This window comes from Octopus bimaculoides, chromosome 25 (assembly GCF_046866305.1).
Source record: "Octopus bimaculoides isolate indiv1 chromosome 25, ASM4686630v1, whole genome shotgun sequence".
Taxonomy (NCBI): Eukaryota; Metazoa; Mollusca; class Cephalopoda; order Octopoda; family Octopodidae; genus Octopus; species Octopus bimaculoides.
In genome coordinates this window covers 33,811,931-33,838,899 of record NC_142952.1, presented here as the reverse complement: position 1 = coordinate 33,838,899, position 26,969 = coordinate 33,811,931, and the positions used below count along the sequence as shown (strand labels likewise).

General features: G+C 38.8%; 1 protein-coding gene across 8 annotated transcripts in view; it reads left to right on the top strand.

The window, feature by feature from the left end:
* The window catches only part of LOC106873831 (ubiquitin-conjugating enzyme E2 H), a 77,486-nt gene that overhangs the window by 33,735 nt on the left and 16,782 nt on the right, over positions 1 to 26,969 (top strand). For all 8 annotated transcript variants that reach the window (XM_052976430.2, XM_014921342.3, XM_014921356.3 and 5 more), the window contains exon 3: positions 22,500 to 22,576. In XM_052976430.2, the coding sequence (XP_052832390.1) occupies positions 22,500 to 22,576 (77 nt within the window). The remainder of the gene's footprint in view (positions 1 to 22,499; positions 22,577 to 26,969) is intronic.

The following is a 26,969-nucleotide window of genomic DNA, read 5'->3' as shown; positions in this document are numbered from 1 at the left end:
AGGGAAACAATGGTATGTTGGTTAAAAATCGGTTAATCCATATTCTTTTCTACTGTAGGCACCAGGCCTAAAATTTTTAGGGAAGGGTCCAGTCAATTAGATCGACTCAATATGCAACTGGTATGTAATTTATCAACCACAAAATGATGAAAGGCAAAGTCAACCTCAGTGGAATTTGAACTCAGAACATAAAGACTGACAAAATGCCGCTAAACATTTTGCAGTGTCTGCTAATGTTTCTGCCATCTTGCCACCTTATCGTTAGCATGCTGGGCAAATGCTTAGTGGTATTTTGTCCATCTTTATGTTCTGAGTTCAAATTCCGCCAATGTCTACTTTGCCTTTCATCCTTTTCGGGTCAATAAAATAAGTACCAATTCAACACTGGGGTTGACATATCCCCTTCCCTCCAAATTGCTGGCCTTGTGCCAACATTTGAGATTATTATTATTATTATTAATATTATTGAGGTGGCGAGCTGGCAGAATCGTTAGCACGCTGGGCAAAATGCTTAGCAGTATTTCGCCTGTCTGTATGATCTGAGTTCAAATTCCGCTGAGGTCGACTTTGCCTTTCATCCTTTCGGGGTCGATAAATTAAGTACCAGTGAAATACTGGGGTTGATGTAATCGACTAGTTCCCTCCCCACCAAATTTCAGGCCTTCTGCCAAAACTTGAAACCATCATTATTATTGTTATTATTATTATTTCTTCTTCTGTTGTATTACTTTTCATATCTCCTCCCTGTGTCTTTCTCTTATTCCCCCACCCTCCGCTCTCTCTCATTTGAATATGACTCCATCTGGGATCGACCTTGTCTCTTCTCTTCACCCTTTTGCATTGGCAGTGGAGGTGGTGGTAGCGGAGGGTGGGGATGGGGGGGGGCAAAATGAATACCTGTAATATATTGAGGTCGGTTGATTCAGGTGTTTTCTTGTGCACAACAGTCACTTTGACTAAAAAAAAAAGAAAAAACAAACCAAAAAAGCCTTTATCAAGTTCATGACTGTTTAGCAACCAACTACCATTTAAGGTGATGTGTGTGTGTGTGTGTTGTCTTCGGTGCTACTGTACCTAATACTCACCCCCACCCCCCTTACTACCTATCTACTATTCTGCTGTAGCTGCTGGTGCTGTACTTGCAACATTATCCTCTTCCCCCTCCCCCTCTCCCTCATCACTCATCGATGCACTCTCCTGCACTATCAACGGCTGCTGTTGTTTATGTTGTTGTCGATGTCGCCGTCGTTGCTGCCTCTGTTGATGTTGTCAATATTTACTGTTGTTGTATTGTTTTGTTTTTTGGTTTTTTTTGATGTTGTTTAGCCCCAGGTCAGTTTTCAACCAGGCAGACCCATTCCAGTTGTGGCCATCCTGTGTTTTTACCACCTGTAGGGGCCACCTTATTTGATACATCAGCTGCTGTTTCTAGCACGTCAAAAGATGACAGACACTTATGTTATTTAACCCTGGGCTAACTGTGATCAAGTAAACCCATGATTAAAGGCATTCCACTCATGACCATCTTACCTTTTCTTTTCAGGGAGGGGTATGTTGGATACCACATTATCTAGTTTGCTTATTTAAGACAGCAGGGTTGGATCTGAGGGAGGTTTGACTGCCATTTCTAGCAGATTGAACAACCACGTAGAGGTAGAGGCTCTATTGTTTGCTTGTTTTACTGTTGTTGAAATCATTGTTTTTGTTATTATTGACAATGGAGAAAACATCATTCTGACATATTTAGAAATCATGTCTTGCAGTTGGCTATTTATCTATGATGTAATTCTGTCTGTGTGTAGGTTTTTCACACACACACACACATTCTTAAATACAAATACACATCACTTACATGCATTCGTCTTTTTCTCTAATGATAATAATAATAATAATAATAATGGGCACAAGGCCTGAAATTTTGGGGGAGAGAGCTAGTCAATAACATCAACCCTAGTATGCAACTGGTACTTAATTCATTGACCCCCAACAGGAATAATAATAAGAAGAAGAAGAAGAATGTACATTATTTACATTTGACAGATATTTGTCCTCATCTTGTTTGTTGTTAACACAAAATATCCATCAAATGTAATTAATGGACGTAATTCCTCACCTCTTAAATATAGAACTGTGTAATAATAAGGGTTTCAAATTTTGGCACAGGGCCAATAGTTTTTGAAGGGAATGGGGTGAGCCGATTACATCAACCCCAGTGCTTGACTAGTACCTTATTTTATCAACCTCGATAGAACGAAAGGCAAAGTTGACACCGGTGGAAATTGAACTCAGAATGTCAAAACACACACACACAGCGCTGCTAAGCATTTTGCGCGATACATTAACAATTTTGTCAGCTTACCTTTTTATAATAATAATATCATACATATGAACAAGGACAATGTTTATTATATATACTGATGTACAGAGGTGTAGACTACTGGTATAGCGTAACTTATATATACACATGCATTTGTATATTGTCCATTTTCCATGCTGGCATGGGTTGTATGGTCCACATATCTATATATACACACACATACACACGCATATGATATTACAATATATAGTGATATACAAGGATGTTCAGGGCATGCATATATATATATATATATAGAGGGGCAGGCATGGCTTTGTGGTAAGAAGCTTGCTTCCCAACCACATGGTTCTGGGTTCAGTCCCACTACATGGCACCTTGGGCAAGTGCCTTCAACTTTAGCCTCAGGCTGACCAAAGCCTTGTCAGTGGATTTGGTAGATGGAAACTGTGAGAAGCCTGTTCAATGTGTGTGTGTGTATCTGTATATATATATATATATATATATATATATGTGTGTGTGTATACACATAGGTTCTTAGAATAATAGTAGTATTTATTTTATTTAACTTCCAGAGCAATTATGATGAAACTGTCCTATCATCAACGTACTACCCCTGTGACCATCCTGCCTTGTTTTCAAACTATCAATCCAGGACTACAATGTGTCCAATTTTTTATTTTTCTTCGTTAAGATGGCACTGTGTAGCTTGAGGGGAATTTGGCTGCTATTTCTGACAACCCCTCCTTCGTTTTCTATTTTGTATCCTATGGTCTTTTGCTCTTTATATAGTCAATGTATATAGAACAGATTTGCCCCGGGTCAATATTTGTAGTGTGTGCATGATTTCTAGTATACGGTAGTCATACGCATCAAAGTATGCTGAAGTATATACACAGTGTGTATGTGTATAGTGTAATTAGTTATGACAATATATAGTGCAGCTGTGTGTATTATGACAATATATAGTGTGTATACTATTTGTAGGAGTGCTCTCTCTCTCTCTCTCTCTCTCTCTCTCTCTCTCTCTATATATATATATATATATATATATATATATATATATATATATATATATATATATATATATGTACACACACATATATATATGTATATATTATATATCTTGAAGTATATGTAAGGTATACTTGTTGACTGTTTGTACTATTTTTGATGGTACTGCAGTTGTTGCTGCTACTACTACTACTACTACTGCTGCTGCTGCTACGAATATATGCACTGTACACCTGTTCTAATGTAAATCTATATATATATATATATATAAAGATATAAACACACACACACACACACTATTGCTGTTAGTGATACTCCTATTATTCCTGCTGTTACAACACAATTCCATATATATATATATGTATATGTATATATATATATATATATATATATATATATATATATATATATATATATATTCATATATATATATACATACATACACACAGTTACCATTGTTGGTACAAATATTACTGCTGTTTCTGTTACACACACACACACACACACACACACACACACACCACTCTAACTATTACCGTTAGTGATGCTATTATTGCTGTTGGTGCTACCACTACCCTACCACCATCACCACCACCACCAACAACAACTCTGCTATTATTACACAATGGTATCATTATTCCATCTACCTTCAAACAACAACCATCTGTAACCTTTTGTAATGATGGCAGTGGAGCTGTTGTGCTGATAGCAATAATCCTTTCTGTCATTGGCACAAGGCCTGAAATTTTGGGGGAGGGGACTACGCGATCATACTGACCCCATTGTTTCACTAGTACTCAATTTATCGACCCTGAAAGGATGAAAGGCAAAGTCGACCCCAGCAGAGTTTGAACTCAGAATGTAGTGGTGGGCGCTAAGCATTTTGTCCAGCACACTAACAATTCTGCCAACTCACTACCTTTATAATAATAATAATAATAATAATAATAATAATAATAATAATGGTTTCAAATTTTGGTAAAAGGCCAGCAATTTTGGGGGACAAGATAAGTCGATTACATCAACCTCCAGTGCTCAGCTGGTACTTATTTTATTGACCCAGAAAGAATGTAAGGCAGAGTAGACCTCAGTGGGATTTGAACTCAGAACATGAAGTTGGATAAAATTTCACTATTTTGCCCAGCATACAAACAATTTTGCCAGCACACTGCCTTAACCCTTTTGTTACCATATTTATTTTTGAGATGCTCTGTGTTTCTTTCAATTAATTTTAAATATAACAAAGAATTTAGTAAAATGACTTAGTTATCATTAAGCTGGTGTTGGGAACATAAATTGTGACTAAGTTTTGGTGGAAGATTTTAATTCAAAACTTATGGAAACAAGACATTTCTACTACAGAGCCAGAGCTGGTTTCAGCCAGGCTGGTATCGAAAGGGTTAATAGTAATGATATTAATAAATTTTAGTACAAAGCTAGGAAGATTGAGAGGAGAAGGTAAGTGTATGCCACTGACTCTAGTACTTGACTGGTACTTTATCAGCCCTTAAGCGATAGAAGGCAAAGTTGCCTTCAGCAGGATAATGTCTTCTGATAAAAATACAAAGTCAGCAATCCATGCTCCAATCCATGGTAGACACTCATTCATGAACTGCTTGGAAACATGCCAAGTCACTAGGTACACAAACGGGTTGCACAGGACATGGTCCATAACATTTCAAAGTCACGTATGCGCACAGAAGGCTTCAGGCTCCAATCTGATCTGGCAGTGTTTCTACAGCTGGATGCCCTTCCTAACACCAACCACTCCGAGAGTGTAGTGGGTGCTTTTTTACATGCCACTGGCACAGGGGCCCGAGGAGGCTGGCAATGACCACAATAGGTTGGTGCCAGTCAAGGCAGTGCTGGCATCGGCCACGTTCAGATGGTGCTTTTGATGTACTTGACTCAATAGGTCTCCTCAAGCACAGCATGTCACCCTACGATCCAAGGTACTTTTGAGTGGGCTGGGGCTGGTTATGCGACACTGGTGTAGGTTCCAACTGTGAACTCACTATATTATTAGCATTATCCAGTGTTTGAGAATAAAATTATTTCCTTATCTTTCAATACATCTTAATGCTTCTAAAAGCAAACTTCGTTGACTTTCAACGTAAGTTGAATTTAACGTATGATAGCGTCTTAAAAAGACAATATATTTCAACAGAAATATCGCAAAGAAAGGGTTAATACTAGCCACACAACTTCATTCCCTGTTTGCTGTGGTTGTCCCTTAATATAGATAGATTCCGCAATAAACTCTTGACACACCTTTTAAGCTTGATTAGAATGGAAGACAGGCATTGAATTGGCAAAACTGTTAAAATGTTTGGCGATATGTTTTTACATTTTGAGTTCAAATCCTGCGGAAGTCAGAGCTTAAAACCGAAAATAATACAGCACCAACCAAAGTAATAGTCCTCTCTCCAGCTGCCAGGTCATTGACATTTTACAATGACAAGTAGTTTTGTCATTCTTTTGGGAATCTTCAGACTGAAAATTTAAAGCGTACAAGTATTGTTTATTACTTTAGAGAAATGTGTGTTGTATGAAGCCTCCTTTTAATAACAATAATCAGAAGAGGTCAAGATTTGTCTGTATGTGTTTGTGTCTACTGTAAATGTGGATGTGCACAGAAAGCCATCCATAGGTGTTTGTGGTGAGAACCACAGAACTGTGTCATCTGTGATGGCTGTATGTGTTATAAGTCGTTCATTAGTAATTGATGAATGTACTGGGTTTTAGCTGACCATGCCATCAACAGTCATGTCTGTTTATAGCAGCACTGACGCCACATTGGCTCAGCCATAAATCTCCAAAATCAAAGGGAAAGGTTGACTCCAAGAAGAGTAATTATCTTTCCTCGTCTTCTCTCTCTCTCTCTCTCACTCTTTCACCTACTTACTTACTCTTACTCTCTCTGTCCTCTCTCTCTCTTATTCTTCCTTTCACACCTCTCTCTGTCTCTTATCCTCTTCCTTACCCCTTCCTTCTCTCTTATCCTCTTCCTCTGTCTTATCCTCTTCCTCCTCTCTCATCCTCTTCCTCCCTCTCTCTTATCTTCTCCCTCCCACTCTTTCTGTCTCATTCTCCCTCCCTCCCCTTCTGCCTTCTCTCTTATTCTTCCTCTCCCCTCACCACCTCTCTTGCTACCTCCACTCCCCCTTGCCTTACCCCCCCCACCCACCCATGCACTGTCTTTCCCTGACCTGACTCTTGTGTTTGGCCTAAAACATTACCCCAAGACTTCTCTCCCTCCTCACCAAACTAATTCATCCCATTTTTCGTGAACCTTTCATGAAACTAAAAGACTGGTTTGCTTTAGTCGGGTGTTTATTTATTCAGAGGAACTTATTGGTGAAGCGGTGATTCCAGTGATAAGTAGGGGGAGAAGAAATGACTGACTCATTCCTAGTCACTCGCAGTGAGTTTGTTAAATGAATTATTAATCCTGGTGTTATTTTAATCCAAAGTCATGATTGAACGACTTTATTGTTAAAGATCTCAATAACTTGAACAGCCATTGTTTTTTTTATTCATGGTGGTGCTCCAGCATGACCACAACCACATGGCTGAAACAAGTAAAAGAGTACCTAGGACTACATCAATGTGTCCTTTCTCTTATAAGAAAGAAGGGTGTTGTTTGAGGTACATTTGTTAGCTATTTCTAGCAGGTCAAGTAATCATAAAGCCCCCCCCCCTCCCACTTCCCTCAACATTGACCCCAGTTTGATATTGTACTGGGGTGGTTATGGAATTGGGGTTTAACTGGGTTTATATGGTTTAGCAATTCTTAGTTACATATTTCTGTTTTGAATTCAAATCCTGCTTGTGTTGACTTCATTCTTTCATCCTCCTGGGGCGGGTGGGGGGGGGGATCAATGAAAGGAGTATCAGTCATGTGGTGGAGACAATTTCATTTGCCTGTGCCATTCTGCAAACCTTGTCACCTTATTTCCTCCTCAGAAACCATTATTACCTCTGCCTTAGCAAAAGCTGGGGCTATTGTTTTCAGTGATGTTTGTTTGTTCATTTGTTCATGGACAAGATATCTCAAGAATCGCTGGATGGATTCTGATGAAACTTTCAGGGATGTTTGGCCTCGTGACTGGCACGAACTGAGTAGATTTTGGGACCAGACAAGGATTCTGGATTATTTTTCCTGGTTTTTTACTTAAGAGCAGTCAGGTTCATTTTTAGTATTCTTGTTTGTGAGAGCAGTCGAGTTTATTTCAGATATTCTCATTTTAAAAATCATCTCCGGCTAATTGTTGAGTGGACATTGGTGTTGCCTTGGCAGAGGTTTGCACTCTCTGAGTGCTCTTGTTGTTATCATTATTATTATTAAGGTGAGCTGGCAGAGACATTAGCACACCAGGTGAAATGCTTAGCGGTATTTCGTCTGTCTTTACATTCTGAGTTCAAATTCCACCGAGGTCAATTTTTGCCTTTCATCCTTTTGGGGTCAATAAATTAAGTACCAGTTGTGTACTGGGGTTAATCTAATCGACTGCCATTATCGCTGTTTAATGACTTTTTCCTTCTACTGTCACAGCTTATTTGTTAATAGCACAAAACTTGTTGTTTCTACAGCAATTTGTACAGGTTTGCACTTCAGGATGTTGTTGTGGTGTTTTTAAGATGTCCAACCATAGTATAGACTTGATCCAGTGAACTTATGATCCAAGGGGGTTTCGTCCATGACCATTCCGTCCTAATGTATCGAAGACTACATTTTGCAATATAATCTGATAGAGAAATGGTTGTTTTTGATTATCTGCAACACAGTTCTAATTGAGCAGATTCCAGCCTTGCCCATCCTGTCTTTTGTTGTGTCTAGGACTATAATAGTTCAGTGTGTCCTTGCTGGTTTCAGATGGCTGGGTGTGATTTGAAGAAATTTCATTGCTATTTCTAGCAGATGGAATGATCACTGTTATTTCGGGAAAGATGAACAGCCATGTATATAAACTTCCTCCTAACCTGTTGATGTCATTGCTGTTATTTAGCCCTAGGCTGGCACTCACTCGTTAGACTTATGACCCCATCCCCTGTTTATTTTCCAGACAATCTTTATCTCGGTACATTACACAATGTGCCCTTCATTAAAAAAAAGAAAAAAGGAAGAAAAAAAACCAAAATAGGAGGGGTGGTTGCCTGTTGTTTCTGGCAGATCAAGTAACCACATCGAGGCTCCCTCATTATCTCGGTATTCGTTTTATCTTTGGACTTAGTAGGAGTTGCCAAGAAATGGAGGTTGGAGTCAGGAAAAAGGTGGGGTGGCTGATGAGGATTTTGGGCGAGGTGGGGGGGCAGGCAAGAGAGAGAACAAGACTGCTACACACACACACACACACACATGCTGCTTTTATTTTATTCTGTTCTTCCCTTTTGTTTTCCTTTCGAAATTCCTCCTACAGAGAGAGATTATTTTTGGAAATTTCAATAGTCTCGTCTCCTCCTCGTCTCATCTCGTCTCTTCTCAGTGTGTAAAACTGCCTCTTTTTGCTACCCCACCCTCCCCACACTGCTCCTCCTTCTTTTGTTGCTCTCTCTCTCTCTCTCTCTCTCTCTCTCTCTCTCTACCTCTACCTCTACCCTTCTTTTCATTCAGTCTCTGCCTCTCATCCTCTCAAACACTGTTGCTTCGCTCCTTTTCTATTTTTCACAGATGCTTTGCTAAGCTTCAGTCAATAATAATAATAATAATAACAGTACTGATAATAATAATAATAATAATAATAATAATACCATGACTAATGGTGGTAATGTTTAATAGAGGTAATTAGCCAGGTTTGGGTAGAGTGGCTTCTACAGCCAATGGTAAATTATAAGCTGTTTGTTTGTGTTTAGGATCTTAATAGAATTGGCTTCTCTCCCCCTCCCCCTCTCTCTCTCTTGAATACGACTCTCTTCAGTCTGTTTCTCTCCTTCTTTATTTCTCCCCCTCTCTCTTCACTCTTTTCCCTCTACTTCCCCTCTCTCTCTATCTATCTCTTGTCGTTTTCTCTCCATTTCTCTCCCCTCTCTCTCCTCAACCTTGCCCCCCCACCTCTATTTCTCCATCTTCTCTCTCTCTCTCTCTCTCTCCCTCTCTCTTTCGTTTCTCTCCTCTCTTCCTCAATTTTCACCTTCACTATTTCAGTCTCTCTCTCTCTCTATTTTTTAAGCAATGGTGAAACACACTCAAACAAACGCATCTGTTTATCTTTGCATCCTCTCTCTCTCTCTCTCTCTCTCATCATTTTAAGTATCTTAGAAAACTGCAATGTGTGTGTGTGTGTGTGTGTCACAAGTAAAAAAAATGCAAAAAAACGCCTTTTCATTTAATATTTACCTATTCAATTTTATTGTTATTATTATTATTAATTGATGTTTTGTTAGAAGTCATTATTATTATTATTATTATTATTATTATCATCGTTATGATGAGGGGGGAAAAATACGGGTGGTGGTGGTGTTGAGAGCTCGTTAAGACGACCACACTATTGGCTCTCCATTGATTTTAGAGTTGGTGGTCCATTTCTCTCTAAGCATTCCAGATCAACAGTGCAGGGGACTTGAATCTACCTCTATTGATATTGTTGTATCACAGATAAATAATCAATATAGGATAGTGCAGTGGGAGGAGGAGGGAGTGTGAGGTGTAGGAGGAGGAGGAGGAGGAAGAGGTGGTGATGGGGCCCTGCTGGATAAAGTCTTTCTCTTTCTCTCTCTCTCTCACATCTCTGAGGTGGTGGGGTTTTTTCTCTTAGTGTATGTGTGTGTGTGTGCATGTATCAATGTATATATGTGTAGAAAGGTGTGTGTAGGAAGCTGTGTGTGAATGTATGTGTAGACAGGTGTGTGTGTGTGTGTACGTGTATGAATGTATGTGTAGAAAGGTGTGTGTGCACGTAGATGTGTATACATATGCCTAAGTAGATGTATGTGTATAGAATGTGTGTATACGTGTGTGTGAATGCATATGTATGTAGATATGTATGCATTGAATGTATTTTAGCTGTGTGTGTGTGTGTGTAGATGTGCATCAGCATATATAGAATGTGTTAGCATTGTGTGAATGTCTATGCATGTGTAGATGTGTGTGTGTGTGTGTATAAATGCACGTGTGTGTATAGTGATGTATGTGATGAGTGTAAAGGAATATATTAGAGTTACGGGTTTATGGGATCACATCTGTATGTGTGTGTTAGCAGGCCTGTATATATATATATGTATATGTATAGATTTATGAGTGTAATGGTATGTTGGGGACTATGCAGTGTGTGTGTGTAGATTTGAGTGTGCATGCATGTGTGTATGTAAATTGTAAGTGTAAATCTGTGTCTGAGTGCCTGCATATTTATGAAAGTTATATAATGTTTGTATGTTTAGCTGTGCTGTAAAATATGCAGGTGTGCATATATTTAGTTATACACACACACATTTATATATATATAAATTTACATATATTAAACAATTTACACAAACACACACACACACACTGTTTAAAGAATGTTGTAATGTTTATTATATATATATAAAACTGTTAGAAATATAAATAAATATAATTAAAATAAAAACAAGGCTTGAGTATAAATTGAAACCAGATCAACAGATTTAAGTCTGTGCATAGAGAGAGAGAGAGAGAGAACATCATTTGTTATGCTTAGGGCTCTGATCCACACCCGTTTCTGCCACCCTTCATGTCAAAAGGAACATGTATGTATCTGTGTAGTTTACAACTTAATTCTATGTTTAATTAACCCCAGAAGGACGAATGGCTAAGTCCACCTTGGCCAGAGTCCAAAACTAACCACTGCTCTCTTGAAAATTGTGCAACCTTGTGCTTATCTTACAAATGAAGATTATGATGGTGATGGTGACGATGATGATTTGCTGATCTCTGTGATTTTTTTTATTTGTTTGCATATTTTTTTGTGTGTGTTTTTTTTTTACTCTGTAAGTCTCTAAGCTACCTGGCTCATTAATTTAAATATACCTTCGTCAGTCTATCTATTTATCTTAATTAACTGTTTATTTACATATTCACTTCTACTTTGTCGATAGCTGTTCCGCTCACTGTTGTTGTTGCTGCTGCTGTTCACTGCTCTCGTCATCGTCATCGTTGTTGTTGTTTAACCCCAGGTCAATCTTGATTGAGGACATGCATGATCAAAGTTTAGCCATGACCATCCCATCTGTTTCACCTTGGAAGACTACAATCTCTAAACGTGTCCTTCTTTTTGTTAAGATCATTGTGTGTAATTTGAGAAAGATTTACCTGCTGTTTCTAGTTTAGTAGTAGTAGTAGTAGTGGTAGTGGCAGCAGCTGATGATGTTGTAGCAGCAGTGACAGTAGTAGCTGGTGTTATTGTTAGTACTAGTTGTAGTACTGGTAGCAGTTGTTAATGTAGTAGTAGTAGCTATTATTGTTCTGGTGGTGGTGGTAGTCATAGTAGTAGTTGTTGCACTGGTAGTAGTAGTAGTAGTAGTAGCTATTATTGTTCTGGTGGTGGTGGTGGTGGTGATGGTAGTAGTAGTAGTAGTAGCTATTATTGTAGCAGTAGTAGTAGTAGTAGAAGCAGCAGTAGTAGCTATTGTTGTTGTTGTAGTAGTAGTAGTAGTAGAAGAAGCAGTAGTAGTAGCAGCTATTGTTGTTGTAGTAGTAGATAATGTTGTTATACTAGTAGCTGATGTTATTGTAGTAGTAGGAGTAGCAGCAGCTGATGCAGTGGTAGTAATAGTACCTGTCATTGTAGTAGTAGTAGTAACAATAGCTATTGTTGTGGTAGTGGTAGTGGCTGTTGTTGTGATTAGTGATTGCAACATGGCATTTTTCTGCATTATCAACAAAAATAATGCAACAAACTGTCTCCCCCCCATCGTCCCCCCACGCACACAGTTATTAGTGGAGAACGAATGCCTCTTCTCCTGCCACCACACACGCATGTGTGTACACGTGTTTGTGTGCATATATGCGTATGTGCACATATATATGTATATGTGTGTGTATATATGTATGAGCATATATGCATATATACGTATGTGCATAAATATGTATATATGTGTGTGTGTGCATATATATGTATATATATGTGTGTGTGTTTGTGTGCATATGTATGTATATGTGTGTGTGTGTTTGTGTGCATATGTATATGTGTGTGTGTGTGTTTGTGTGCATATGTATGTATATATGTGTGTGCATATGTATGTATATATGTGTGTATGTGTGCATTTACATGTGTGTGTGTATGTGTGCTTATGTATGTATATGTGTGCATATATATGTATGTGTTTGTGTGCATATATGTATGTATATGTGTGTGTTTGTATACATATGCATGCACGTGTGTGTGTGTGTGTGTCTATGTATGTATCTGTGTGCATTGAGAGAGAGAGAGACTGAAAGTATTGATTAGCAAAAGAATCCATTCAAGGAATGCTTCTCTTTTTCTCTTTCTACCTTTTCATCTTTCTTTCTTTTCTTCTCTCTAATGATTATTTTAGTAGTCTCTGTTGTTGCTGTCCCAATCAGACAGTCATGTGACCACAGACATTTCACCTGTGACCATCCTGTCTTTTTTTAATTTAATTTATTTATTTTTTTTACACATTGTTTATCCAAGGACAGCTTTGTCCAAAGTGTCCTTCCTTATTTAACATGATTGTGGTTACACAAGGAAGACTTGCCTGCTATTTCTAGCAAGCCGAGCAATGTACCAATGGTTCCCTCATTTTTGTTTGTAGGTGCAGGTAATAGTATTCGGTGGTAGTTCAGTGTTTATTGCGATAGCGTATATGACAGTGGTAGAAATGGTGTTCATCTTGGTGGCGGTGGTGGTAGTGGTGGTAATTGATGGTACCATGCTGTTCCTTGTGGTAGTTTTCTGATGGTGATAGTGACGTTGATTGTGGTGGTGGTGCTGGTGGTAATACTGGCGTGGTAGTCATGGTGGTAGTGGTTGGTGGTAGCAATGATGTTGATTATGGTGGTGATGGTGATGGTAGCAATCATGTCAGATTTCCACAGTAATCAGTTGAAGAGGTGTTGTGTTAAGTCATTGATTCTTCTTCGTCAGTCAGTCGATGGGGTGGTGGTGGGAGGAGGAGGAGGAAGCGGGGGCAGAGAAACATGTTTGTAATCTACCATCATTATGAGGGAGGGAGAAAAAAAAAAACAAACAAAAAAACACCACCACCACCCCCAACCAATTCAGCAACCCTCCCCCCTTCTCTGTATATCTCCCCCCCCCCCACCGACAGTAAGATGTTTAGAATAAAAATAAAAAAATCAATTCGTTCCATGAGATCCACCAAAAATCCTGGTACGAGAACCTTGTTCAGTGCTTCTCATCCAGATTTCCGTCAGTTGCCACCACTCCCGACCCCCACCCACTCCACAAGGAACCACTCTGCAATGGAGAAAATGGTAAACTAGCACAAAGTCGTTAGTGTTGTACGAGAATCCCTGGTCGTATGGAGGCACATGGCTTAGTGGTTAAGGGTGTTGGACTCATGAGTGTAAGATTGGGGTTTCAATTCCTGGACTGGGTGACGCAGTGTGTTCTTGAGCAAAGTACTTCCACGTGGCTCCAGTCCACTCAGCTGGCAAACAGGAGTAATTCTGTGATGGACTGGCAACCCATCCAGGGGGAGTAGATGTGCCATGGAAACCAGCCCTATGAGTCTATATCTTATCTTATCCTGGTGGTGTTTGTTCTGAGTTCAAATCCCACTGAGGTCAACTTTTCCTTTTACCTTTCCATCCATTTATGGGTTGGTGAAACAGTTCCAATTTGGGGTTGTGGATTAAGTGGAACTGTAAAAGAATCAGATTAGATGCCTTGCAGTATTTGTTCTGGTTTCTTATTCTCTGGGTTCGAATCCTGCTGCCACTGGCTCAGATTGTCGTAGACTTGATCCATCGTCCAATTTCTCACTGCCATGTGGCCCCCACCTCGGCTACTTTCAGTGGACTCCACTCTTTTGCAAATACTCAATCAGGGTCTCTGCTCTGAGAATTACCTCTCTTCTTCCGACCATTGCTTTTCCTTTGATCCTGTCGAAGGCTATGGGCACTGCTTTTCTCTGAAAAAAAAAAATTTAAAAAAATAACAATCCTTTCTGCTATAGGCACATCGACCCCAGTATTTGACTGGTACTTATTTTATCAATCCCTGAATGAAAGGCAATGTTAACCTTAGCAGGATTTGAACTCAGGACATAAAGATGGGCGAATATAAATATGATAACACTAAAAGTAATACAGTTCTGTATTTAAGAGGAATTATGGACATTATTTACATTTGACGGATGTTTGTCCTCATAATGTGTACTATGGCAAAGGGCCCTGGTCCCAGGATATAATCAGAAGTACAGAATGGTGTGGTTTTGGTTTTTGAAGTGTGACACGTAAAAGCACTCACTACACTCTCGGAGTGGTTGGCGTTAGGAAAGGCATCCAGCTGTAGAAACTCTGCCAAATCAGATTGGAGCCTGGTGTTGCCTCCTGGTCCACCAGTCCTCTGTCAAATCGTCCAACCCATGCTAGCATGGAAAGCGGATGTTAAATGACGATGATGATGAAGTGTTCTGGTTGGTTACCTTACAGCCATAAAATTATTCATGTACAAAATGATTGAAAGGTGCTCGGGATATTAAAAACAGCAACCAGAACATAAGGGTGGAACCTGTTGTCAGGGTGGTTGGGACAAGAGCCGAGTGGAGTTTAGCAGATGCAACTGATGAGGAGCGAGTGGGCACTTGAGTGGAGGTGGGGTTGAGACTAGGTGGTTGGGGTATGTCGTGTTTGATTGCTGATGTCTATCAGGGGGATGGTTGTTCAGTTGTCGTCATCATCATCATTGTCAACAACAGCAATAATGTTTCTGATGCTCTATTGACTGAGCTAAGGAGGTGCCTCTATGTGGCCACTTGTCCTGCTAGAAATAGTTGTCAAATCACATCCTCCTACCAACTTTAGAAAAAAGAAGAAAAGGAAGGCGGTTATATTTATAACCAAGATAATGCAGTTAGTCCTGGATACCTTATACTTTGAACAAAGACAATGACGACGACAATGATGATGATGGCTAAGCAATTTTCCTAATTAGATTGCTTTTACAAAGATAATTGTCTATTGGACGATGAATGTATAGAATGGAAAACTGGATGGAAGAGAGAACAGCTCTATTCTTCGTCTCTTTGAGACATCCTACACCCCTACCTCCCCTTCTCTCTCTCTCTCGCCTCTTTCCATTTATTTCCCTCTCTCTCTCTCACTTGTTTCCTTTCACTACTCCCCACTACCATCGCCGCCACCCCCCCCCCCCAACCATCCTCCACCTCTGTTTCTATGTTGCTGAACTCTATAGTGCTGCCGTACTAATGCATTCTACGGGTTGACAACCTTTTTATGCAGATTATTTGCAATGGAAACCTATCTAAGACTTCTCTCTCTCTCTCTCTCTCTCTCTCTCTCTCACTCTGTCTCCTGTCTCCCCCCCTGTCTTTCCTTGCATGCTGCCAGATTTTCTCTCTCCTCTCTTTCTTTCTTTCTCATCTTACAAATCTTTTAACATTTCTTAATTCTTTCATCTCAATTTCTTTGCCTCTCTTTCACTTTACCTCTCTCTCTCTCTCTCATTTAACCACTCTCTTGCATCTTGCATCTTCTCTCTTTTCATCTCATACAGCTGTGTCTGCATGCAAACAAGTGTATGTGCATTCACACACACACCTGTATGAGCGTGCACCTATTTGTGCATGCATATGTGCACACACATTTGTGCATATGCATACATGCACAGATGTGTGTGTGTATGTGCACATGCATGCATAGATGTGTATGTCTGCATGCACAGATGCATGTTTGTGTGCATGTGAAATTACTCTCTCTCTCTCTCTCACTTTGTCCCTCCCTCCCCACCATCTTTAGCTTAAGCATTTGTCAGCCTCCTCAAATATATTATCCTCCTCATCAGCCCAACCTCTTCTCCCTCCTGCAGCTAAGATGGAGGCTATTTTCGGAGACTCCCTTTGCATCCTTCCACATCCCTCTTGTCATCTTTGGCCTACTTTCCCCTCCTCTTAAATCAATAGCAGTCACATGGCCCATGCCAACTGGAGGCACCTCTCTCTCTGCTTTTCATGCTCAATTCAGTGCCTCTTTGCCCCTCTCTCACTCACCCTCCTCTTAAAGGTATGCATGTCTGCAGGGTGCTCAGCCACTTGCATGGTAGTATCACGAGCAGTCTGTTCCATTGGTCAGATCAATGGAACCCTTGACATTGTAACTGATGTGTCTACCAGTGTCTACCTTTGGCTTGACATCATGTGAATGTGGTAAACAATCACACCTGCCAAACAAGGTTGGCATTAGGAAGGGCATCTGGCCAGAAACCATTGCTTCAGGGAGTCCTGTTCAATCTCCTGCCACCATGGAAAAGTGCAGAGAGCAGAAAGACCATTGTGATGATGACAAGGAGGTTGGATGCCTGTGTGTGTGTGTGGAGATTGGGGGATGCAGAATGAAGTAGACGTGTTTCTAATAAGTTCTATTATACACTCGTTCTTCATTGGCATTATTGTTTGCTTCTCTTCTGTAGCAGAATAGGCAGAGAGGTAGATTAGATTAATGGATAAGAACACGTCTATCTTGTATAATCTCGACATCCTCCTCTCTACCTTTCTGCTCTCCTCACTTAATCATCATCATCTTCATCATCATCACTATTGTGCTAAGTGTGTCTCTTCCGTGTCAGAAATGGGTTGTACAGGTTTGTTCTGTTCTGGCATTGCATCTCACTGCTTCGATGAGTTCTTTGTCGTCTCATTCACACAATGACGGACGGACGGACAGATGGATGGAGAGGTAGTTGGAGTTTCAGATCTGCGCAAGACATATATGGACATGCATGTACACACGAAGATTTGTAGGTTAATATAAGTATGTGTGTGTGTGTGTGTATATATATATACATGCTTGTGTTGTGTGTGTGTCTATATATGCATGTGTTTGTGTATATATGCACGTGTGTGTATATGTATATATGTGTGTATATGCACATGCGTGTGTATGTATGTAAATACATATATATGCACGTGTGTGTATATATATATATATATGCACATGTATGTGTGTACGCACGTGTATATATGTGTGTGTGTGCACATGTATGTGTGTGTACATATATATATATATATATATATATATATACGTGTGTGTGTGTGTATATATATATAGATGCACATGTGCGTGTGTATATATGCAAGTGTGTGAATATATATATATATACGCATGTGTGTGTGTGTGTGTATATATACATATACACACACCCAGCTCTAGTAAGTCTGCATTGTCCATCTGATCCATTTGTATTTAATACAAAAGTTCTTTTCTCTCGCAGACACACCTCATATTTTATGTTCTGTATACTCAAGTGGGAATGTGTGTCTGTATGCGCACGCATGTACCTTTGTATCCTCCTCCCGCATCTACTTATGCGTACGTGTGCGTGTTTGTGTGTGGTAGTTTGTCAGAGAATTTAGTATTCTTTGTAAGGTTGTGAAGAGAAGTGAGGGAGGGAGGGATGGGATGGGGAGGGGAGGGAGGGGTTTGGCTTGTTTGTTTTTTTCTTTAGGTGAAGTCTGCTTAAAGTGCTTGGATCAGCTGGAGGAGGGATTGTTGTTGGCGGTGGTGTTTGTTGTTGTTCTTATTGTGCTCCACTTAAATTTTTGTTTCCATGCTGCATATAATGTGTGTAATGTGGGTGGGTGGGGGATACAAATTTAAGTGGAACATAATATAATCATCAAAAACAACAACTATTATTATTATTGCAGCTGACCTAAGCTCTATTAGTAGATCGCTCTCTGCAGGAATGGATGTGTGTATACATAATCACATGTGTGTATGTGTATCTATATATACACACACATGACTATATATGTGTGTGTGTATATGTGTATCTATCTATCTATATATATATATATATACACACACACACATGATTTTATATATATATATATATACACATACATGCACGCACGCACACACACACACACACATGTGTGTGTGTTTATTTTTTAAAAGCCCAAACAATGCAAATTATAAAAAATTGTAATCCAGGTGGATGCTTAGTATTTTACCTGGTATTTCAATATTTCAGTGTTAGGTTCGCTTTTTCTGGAAATTTATGGGGAAAAAGTGTTGTTAGCTAACTTTCCTGCTCTGTAGTGTTTTGCAAAACTACACCTCACACACACACACGCACGCACACACTACTGAGCAGACACGTCAGCTAGTTTCCTGAAGATGGGATCCTATACACGGAATGTTGAAATGGGAAAGTAAAAAAAGTAGCATTGACCTGTGTTAGGGATTTTGTTAATTTGCATTGGGTGGGCTTTTAAAAATGAAATTATTAAAAACATATATGGAGGCAGTGCTCCAGCATAACCACAGTCAAATGACTGAAATGTGTAAAAGAGTATATGTGTGTGTGTTCTTTCTGTCTTTTATGTATTGTAAAACCTTATCCTGTTCTCATGTATATAAATTAATAGTAATGTGTATTTGAAGTAAAATAGTACTTCACAAGAGTATATACTGTTGTGTATGTATATATATATATATATATATATATATATATATATATATATATATATATATATATATATATATAGTCACCTACACACTGTTCATATATGCATACATACTTACAAACTAACATAGCTTTTGTAATAGGCACGCACACACATATACACACAACTGTAGAATGTGGAAGAAGTTTATCACCATTATGAATGACGCTTGTCGAAAGAATATTCCTCCTCTTTCTCTTCAAGCACAAGAGACCAAAGATGGTCTAAAGAGCACATTCTTCTAATAACACAAAGCATCACATGCTGTCTCTCAGTTTCTCCAGACTGAAGAACTCTTCTTATGTTGGCGTAATTTCAGCTGCATTTATGTGTTTCATGTGGCTCTCTCGTGAAGTTTCTAAAAAACTTACATGAAAAAGAAATGGTTAAACCCTTTTGTTACCATATTCCTGTTGAAATGCACTGTCTTTGTTCCAATTAATTTTGAAAATAATGAGGAATTTATTAAAATAACTTTGGTTGTCCGGAACAAAAATTAGCATAAAATTCTGATGGTAGGTTTTAACATAGATCACTTTAACCCTTTTGTTACCATATTTCTGTTGAAATACACTGCAATTAAATTTGAAAATAATGAATTTAGGAAAGTAACTTTGTCATTATTAATATGGTGTTTGAAACCTGAATTAACATAAAATTTTGATGGAAGCTTTTCATTTAAATTACTTTAACCCTTTTGTTACCATATTTCTGCTGAAATACTTGGCTTTTGTTTCAATTAATTTTGAAAATAATGAATAATTTGAAATTACCTTGGTTGTCTGGAACATGTATTAACACAAAATTTTGACACAAGATTTTAATTTAGATCACTTTCAAGAGTAAGTATCTACCTTAGAACCAGAGAACAGTCTCAGGTGAGACTATATTAATAGAAAAGGTTAATAGCCATCATTTATCCTCCTTGCCATTACCTGTTCTTAGCATTACAGTCAATCTCTCTTATATACATCAGCTGATACCTTTTAATATATAACTTCCCTTAAATCACACCATTTTAAGTCCTTTTGTTACCATATTTCTGCTGAAATACACTGCCTTCGTTTTAATTCATTTTGAAAATAATTAAGAATTTAGTCCGATAACTCTGTCATCGCTGGTGTTTCGAACATAAATTAACAGGAAATTCTGATGGAAGGTTTTCATTTAGATCACTTCAACCCTTTTGTTACCATATTTTCTGCTGAATTAGTCTACCATATTAGCACTTGTCCACTAATTCCTCATCTAAGAAGAAATAGGTGCAAAAATTCCTCAAATCAAATTCCATGGCCTTGAAAAAAGAAAAAAAAAGGAGGAACATATTAGAAAGTACTGCCTCAGATACCCGTATGAAGACAAGATGGTCACAACTGGAATTACACACACACACACACATTATCCAACTTGTCTGTGATTCTGTCAACAAATGCTTCCCATTCACTTCCTCCTGTTTGTCTTTGGAATCCATCCTGTTGTGAGGAACCTTAATTCATCTGGCTTCTCTTATCACTAATTGCAACGATGCATTTTTACATCTCTGAACGAACCTTCTGCTTCCTGTCATCATCACCATCTTGTCCCCTCCCTCCCTCGCTCCAACTTTCTCTTATCCACTTTACTTTCCCCTCTCTATCTCCCTCTTGTTTCCCTTTCTCCATCTCACTCCTTTATCTCCTCTCTCGCTTCCCCACCCTCCACCAGTTCCCCCTTCTGTTTCTAAATCTAGATATTGAGAAAGGATAGGCACTGCAAGAGCTTCCAACTTAATGCTGTTTCAACTCTAATCTGCTCACTAACATCACAAACTATCGATGATTCCTTCTCAGAAAATTTTCAACAACGAAAAAGAAGTTACAAAAAAGAAAACGGTTTTTGTTATTTTTCTTTTCACTTAAAAATCTTTTTTTTTTTTCTTTTCTTCACATGCAAATCTTTCTCAATAAAGACAAATTATTAATGGTAGCAGAAGCCATAAGCATGTGTGTGTGTATATGTATATACATATATAATCAGGATAGATTTGTGTCTGTATATGTGTGTGTGTGTTGATAATGTATATATATGTACGTGTGTGTGTGTCTATAATGTATGTGTGTGTGTATATAATGTATGGGCCGACCAAAGCCTTGTGAGTGGATTTGGTAGACGGAAACTGGAAGAAGCCTGTTGTATGTATGTATTTGTGTGTGTTTGTTCCCTCGCCATCACTTGACAACCGATGCTGGTATGTTTATGTCCATGTAACTTGGCAGTTCAGCAAAAGAGACTGATAGAATAAGTACTAGGCTTACAAAGAATAAATCCTGGGGTCAATTTCTTCAGCTAACACCCTTTAAAGTGGTGCTCCAGCATGGCCACAGTCAAATGACTGAAACAAGTAAAGGAATATATATGTATATTGTCCAAAATCATGCAGTGGGGGTGAAGGGAGAGGAGAGAAAATAGTAATTCAGTGAAGAAGTAGTGAGAGTAATAGCCCTGACTGAGAGGGAGAGAGAGAAAGTAACAGCAATGAGAGAGGAAGTGGCAAAGAGAGTGTCGTGTGTCTTCTGCTATAATAATACTCTTGTGTATATCTCCGTCACAACACATGAATGAGAAAGGAAGGGATGATCCACCGATGGAAGTCGGATGGTGAAGAGGGGTTGGTAGAGAAGAGAAGTGAAAGGAAATGGGATGTGAAGGAGGGAAAAAATATTCTCTGTTCAGCTGACTTGCTTTATGATAAACTTCACATTTTAACCTTCTTCTTGCCAACCCATCTGTGACCCCCACTGCTTTTGTGATAGAAATATCCTGTTTTTAATGTGAACTAAATTAAAACCTACCATCAAAATTTCCTGTTATGTTCCAAACACCAGCTTAAAATAATGACTGCTATTTTTGTAAGTTCTTTATTATTTTCAAAATGAATTGAAATAAAGGCTGTATATTTCAACAGAAATATGGTAACAAAAGGGTTAAAGTGATCTAAATTAAAACCTTCATTCAAAATTTCATGTTTATTTATGACCCAAACACCAGCTTAGTTGTTTCACTAAATTCTGCATTTTACTAAATTGTTCATTATTTTTCAAAATTAATTGAAACAAAATCAGTGAATTTCAACAGAAATATGGCAACAAAAGGGGTTAGTGATTAAATTAAAACTTCCCATCAAAATGCCGTGTTAATTTATTATCCAAACACCAGCTTAATAACAACAAGCTTATTTCACTCAATTCTTCATTATTTTTCAAAATTAATTGAAACGAAGGCAGTATATTTGAAGAGAAATATGGTAACAAAAATGATTAATTTTCACTGATGTCCCAACAACCAAAAAATGATAAAATTTGATATCATTTTCAATATTTTTTTTCTTTCATTTAAATTTATCATTCTCAATTTTTTTCTGTCATTTAAATTTGATATCATTCTCACTTTTTTTATCATTTAAATTTTTTTTTTATTTTTGTTTTATTTATTGGTATTCATTGTTTAAATTTGAATGACATTCTCTGCTGTGTCTGTTAAATACCTTAACACAATTTCTCAGTATCGAGAGCAAACATGAAGTGACTATCCTCGGTGGACTGAATGAATTTATAGTCAAATTTTATGGGCCAACTGGCAGTGAGTATCATGGTTCTCTTCTCTTCTCTTTTCTTGATACACATCATCATCATCATCGTTTAACATCTGCTTTCCATGCTAGCATGGGTAGAACGATTTGACTGAGGACTGGTGAAACCAGATGGCTACACCAGGCTCCAATCTGATTTGGCAGAGTTTCTACAGCTGGTTGCCCTTCCTAACGCCAACATAAAACAACCTTACCTGGACCTATGTCTCAGAGGGTAACTTTCTAGGTGCAATCCCATGGTCATTCATGACCAAAGGGGGGTGGAGGGGTCTTTCCTTTTACTCTTTGGAAGCTGATGAGAGTTGGCGACAGGAAAGGCACCTAGCTGTAGAAGATCTCCCTCAACAAATTCTGTCAGACTCCTGCAAGCATGGAAAAGTGGATGTTAAATGGTGGTGATGATGACTATATTTCCACAAAATGTTGACCGTTTCATCATTGCCAAAAACCACACTCCAAAGATAGCATCTTTATTGTTATTCTAACCAATTTCTCTCTTGTTTTATTCTCAAGTTTCCCCCCCCCCACACACACACACATACTCTCTCTCTCTCGTCTTTCAGCCATGGTCACCCACGTTTCAGCTAATTTTCTTGTGGACAACACTTCACGCTCCACCCTCACATTTCTCTTCAAGTGGTGCTTGAAAAAGAAAAAGTCAAGGCTTTTAGTCAAAAGAGGAAAAAACACTAGCTTCATTCTTATCTACCACCTACCATTGCCATGACGACCAAACAGGAAAACTACCAACCAATATTCCCTCTAGTTTTTAGTTAATGTGTACAAACGTCTTCTGTTTGTTTTTGTTTACTTTCCTAATGACAAAAGCATGTCTGCACAAACTATTCAACCCCAAAATAAACATGAAGCTTCTTTTTTTTTCACTTGATGCATATCACGTCTCTTAAATTCTGCATAGTTCTTTCCAATTCTAACCCCAACTACTTGTGTCCTGCCCTTTCTTCTGAAATGGGAGCAGTTACATAGTTCCCCTACAATAAGAGACCTGTCCTCTTCTGGCCCCTTTTCTCTCTCTTTAACTCCTCCCCTCCTAATACAAAGCTGCCTCCTGCTACTATAACCTCCTACTATAACCCCAGTCTTTCTAAGGGAGTCTTAGTTTTGCAGGCTGTCATGGTGACCTCACTAGTGCTGGTGCTATAAAAAAAGTACCCAGTATATGGCTGGCGTCCTGCTTAAATCAGAAAGTATTATTATTATTATTGTTATTATTTCTAGGAGTCTTGTGTTGCAAGTTACTTGGTGACCTCACTGGTGCTGGTGCCATATAAAAAGAACCTACCACACTCTGTAAAGTGGTTGGTGGCACCTAGCCATAGAAACCATGCCAAGGCAGACACTGGAGTATGGTGCCATCTTTAGAGCTGTCAGATCCTGCCAAACCATCCAACCCATGCCAGCATGGAAAGCAGATATTAAGTGATGATGATATTTAATCCAGATTTGTTTTCCTGTAAACTCTCCAATGCTCTCTGCCAGACATGATGACAGCAGCAGGACAAAGCTGAACAGGAGAGATAAAGTGATGAAAATTAGCGATGTGCAGATGTGTGCTGTTTGAAAACAGGAAGAAGCAGCATAGTAATTAACAGCAACAACGGTTTTGCTAAGAGATTACTTCCAATAAGTGCTTGTTTGTTTTTGTCTGTTTTTCCATGCTGGCATGGATTAGACAAATATATTATTGAGACATTATTTTAAGACTGGATCACTTTCCCGTTCCTAGCCCTTATTTTCCAACTAAGGGGCCTCTTATTTTAGTTTTGCAGGTTGTCATAGCCAATAGGGTGCTGGTGCTGGTATTGGTACTCCTCTCAGTGAGCGCTTTGCTTCCCATTCTTTACTTCCCGTTCTGCTCAGCCAAAGAAACCAATGCAACAGGTACCAGGCTTAAAAAAAACAAATTGTACCTGGGTCAAGGCAGTGCCACAGCATGGCCACAGTTCAAAGACTGAAACAAAGATAAAAGAAAAGGTGGCTGGATGGATAGTTGATGGATGGATGGGTGGGTGGATAGATAGCCAGAAGGATAGATAGATAGAGGGAAAGGTAGGCAGGTAGGTAGACTGAAAGATAGATTAGATAGGTAAAGAGATTGAAATATAGTTATAGATAGAGAGACAGACAGACAGACAGGTGGATAGGTAGATAGAGAGAAAAATAGGTTGTTAGACTGAAAAATAGATAAGATGGATAGATATATAGATGAATGGGTAGATAGATAGATAGATAGAACGAATAGATATATAAATAGAAGAATGAATAGATATATAGACAGATAGATAGATAGATAGAAGAATGAATAGGTAGATTGAGGAATGAATGGATTGGTTAAGTAGATAGAAGAATGGATGGATGGATAGATAGATAAAAATGTACCTTGGTGTTGGCAGTGATTCTTATAACCAACCCAGTAACTGTGATTTACTTAACACTATGAAAACTCCCCTGAGTACTGGCTCTTAAAGACTCCTTTAACTGCTGGTGGTGGTCATGGTGGTCTTAGTGTGATTAAGATTGGTCTGGATGACAACAATGGTGGTAGTCTTGGTAATAAGACTGACTATCACCATTGGTAATGGTTGTGGTGTGGGTGGGAATTGAGGGACGCGGGGGGGGGGATATGTGAGTGTTTGTGTGTGAAGTGATGTCACCGAGGGACAGGACCTTAGAAACTATTGTTCAACAGGGAAGAGGTGGGGAGGAGGAGGAAAGAGTGAAACGTGTTGGATGGAAATGCACTTGTTGAACTTGAGCTGTTAGACCAGCCATGATGATGATGATGATGATAGTGGTGTGGTGTACATCTGTCTGCTTGTTTATAATGAATCGATTTAAAACTAGAGAAAAAAACAGTTTACTTAATGTGCCTGTGTGTGTGTGTGTGTGTGTTAACTGACTCATGCCCTGTGTGTGTGTAAATAAGCTGACTAATACTTTTGTGTGTATGTGTATAAAGTTACTCATACTAGATGTGTATAGTCTGTATGTGTGTGTTTGTGTGTTTATATGTAGACTGATCTGTGTTGTGTGCGGGGGGTGGGGGGAACTTGGTTAATTATGTATGTATGTATAAAGTGACTTATTCTGTGTGTGTGTGTGTTCTTCAGTGGATGTAAACAAATTCCTGTTACTGGGTATTTTTTTGACTGAATTATGTAAAAGCAGTGTGTGTACATATGTATAAGATAATCTCTGTGTGTGTGTGTGTGTTTGTGTATATGGAGTTCAAAGGAGGCTGGAATATTTTAATATTAAATTATGTCTAATTTGTATTGCCATTGGTTTGATAAGTAATACCTCATACTCCACTCAGTGAGAGCTTTACCTCATACTCCACTCAGTGAGAGCTTTACCTCATACTCCACTCAGTGAGAGCTTTATTCACTCCACTCAGTGAGAGCTTTATTCACTCCACTCAGTGAGAGCTTTACCTCATACTCCACTCAGTGAGAGCTTTACCTCATACTCCACTCAGTGAGAGCTTTACCTCATACTCCACTCAGTGAGAGTTTTACCTCATACTCCACTTGGTGAGAGCTTCACCTCATACTCCATTCGGTGAGAGTTTTACCTCATACTCCACTGAGCCTGAACCAACAAATAAATCTTAATGAAGGACTTTGACCTACAAGAAATAGCAGCCAAATTTCTCCTATACACAAGAACTCATTATCTAGTACATCTGTTCTTATTTTTGAAATTGAGGTGTGATTCAAGGTTGCTATTTCTAAGAGGTCAAGCGACTGTGTAGAGGCCTTTTTGTTGACTTGGTTATTGTTCGTGTGGTGGTGGTGGTGGTGATGGCAAAGGTAAAATTGTAACAGTTTCTCTGTTCTGGTGTATAAAAGCTATGTTAGGTGTGAAAGTAGTTGTAGCAGTTAGTAGATAGGTGTTTAGAGTAGTGTATTGGATAGACAGAGGTGTGTGTGTGTGAATGTATAAACCATCCTTCCTGAATTCTTAAAACCAAAAATAAGACATTGGCATCGTCATGTGACTGGCATAGATGGGTGGAGGGAGGAATGAGTTTAAAAGTGGAGCGACAGAAGAAAGAAGATTGCAAAATTATAACGAGAAAAAGGAGTTCGTTTCACTGGGCACTGCACAGCCCCTGGGGTAGAGGGGTGTGTGAGTGTTTTAGGTAATTGAATTCAGCTCTCAACCCACTGCCTGTTACTATTGACCCACTTATATGACTGGTACTCATTTATTTTCAGCCTAATTATATGGGTATGTCCCATTTTAGCCTCTCGACCCAATTGTATTACTGCCACTTGCTTATTTACACTGTCAACCCAATTATATTACTGCTACTTCCCTAATTATTCTCCCAGTCCTGTTGTCTGACAATAAAAGCAG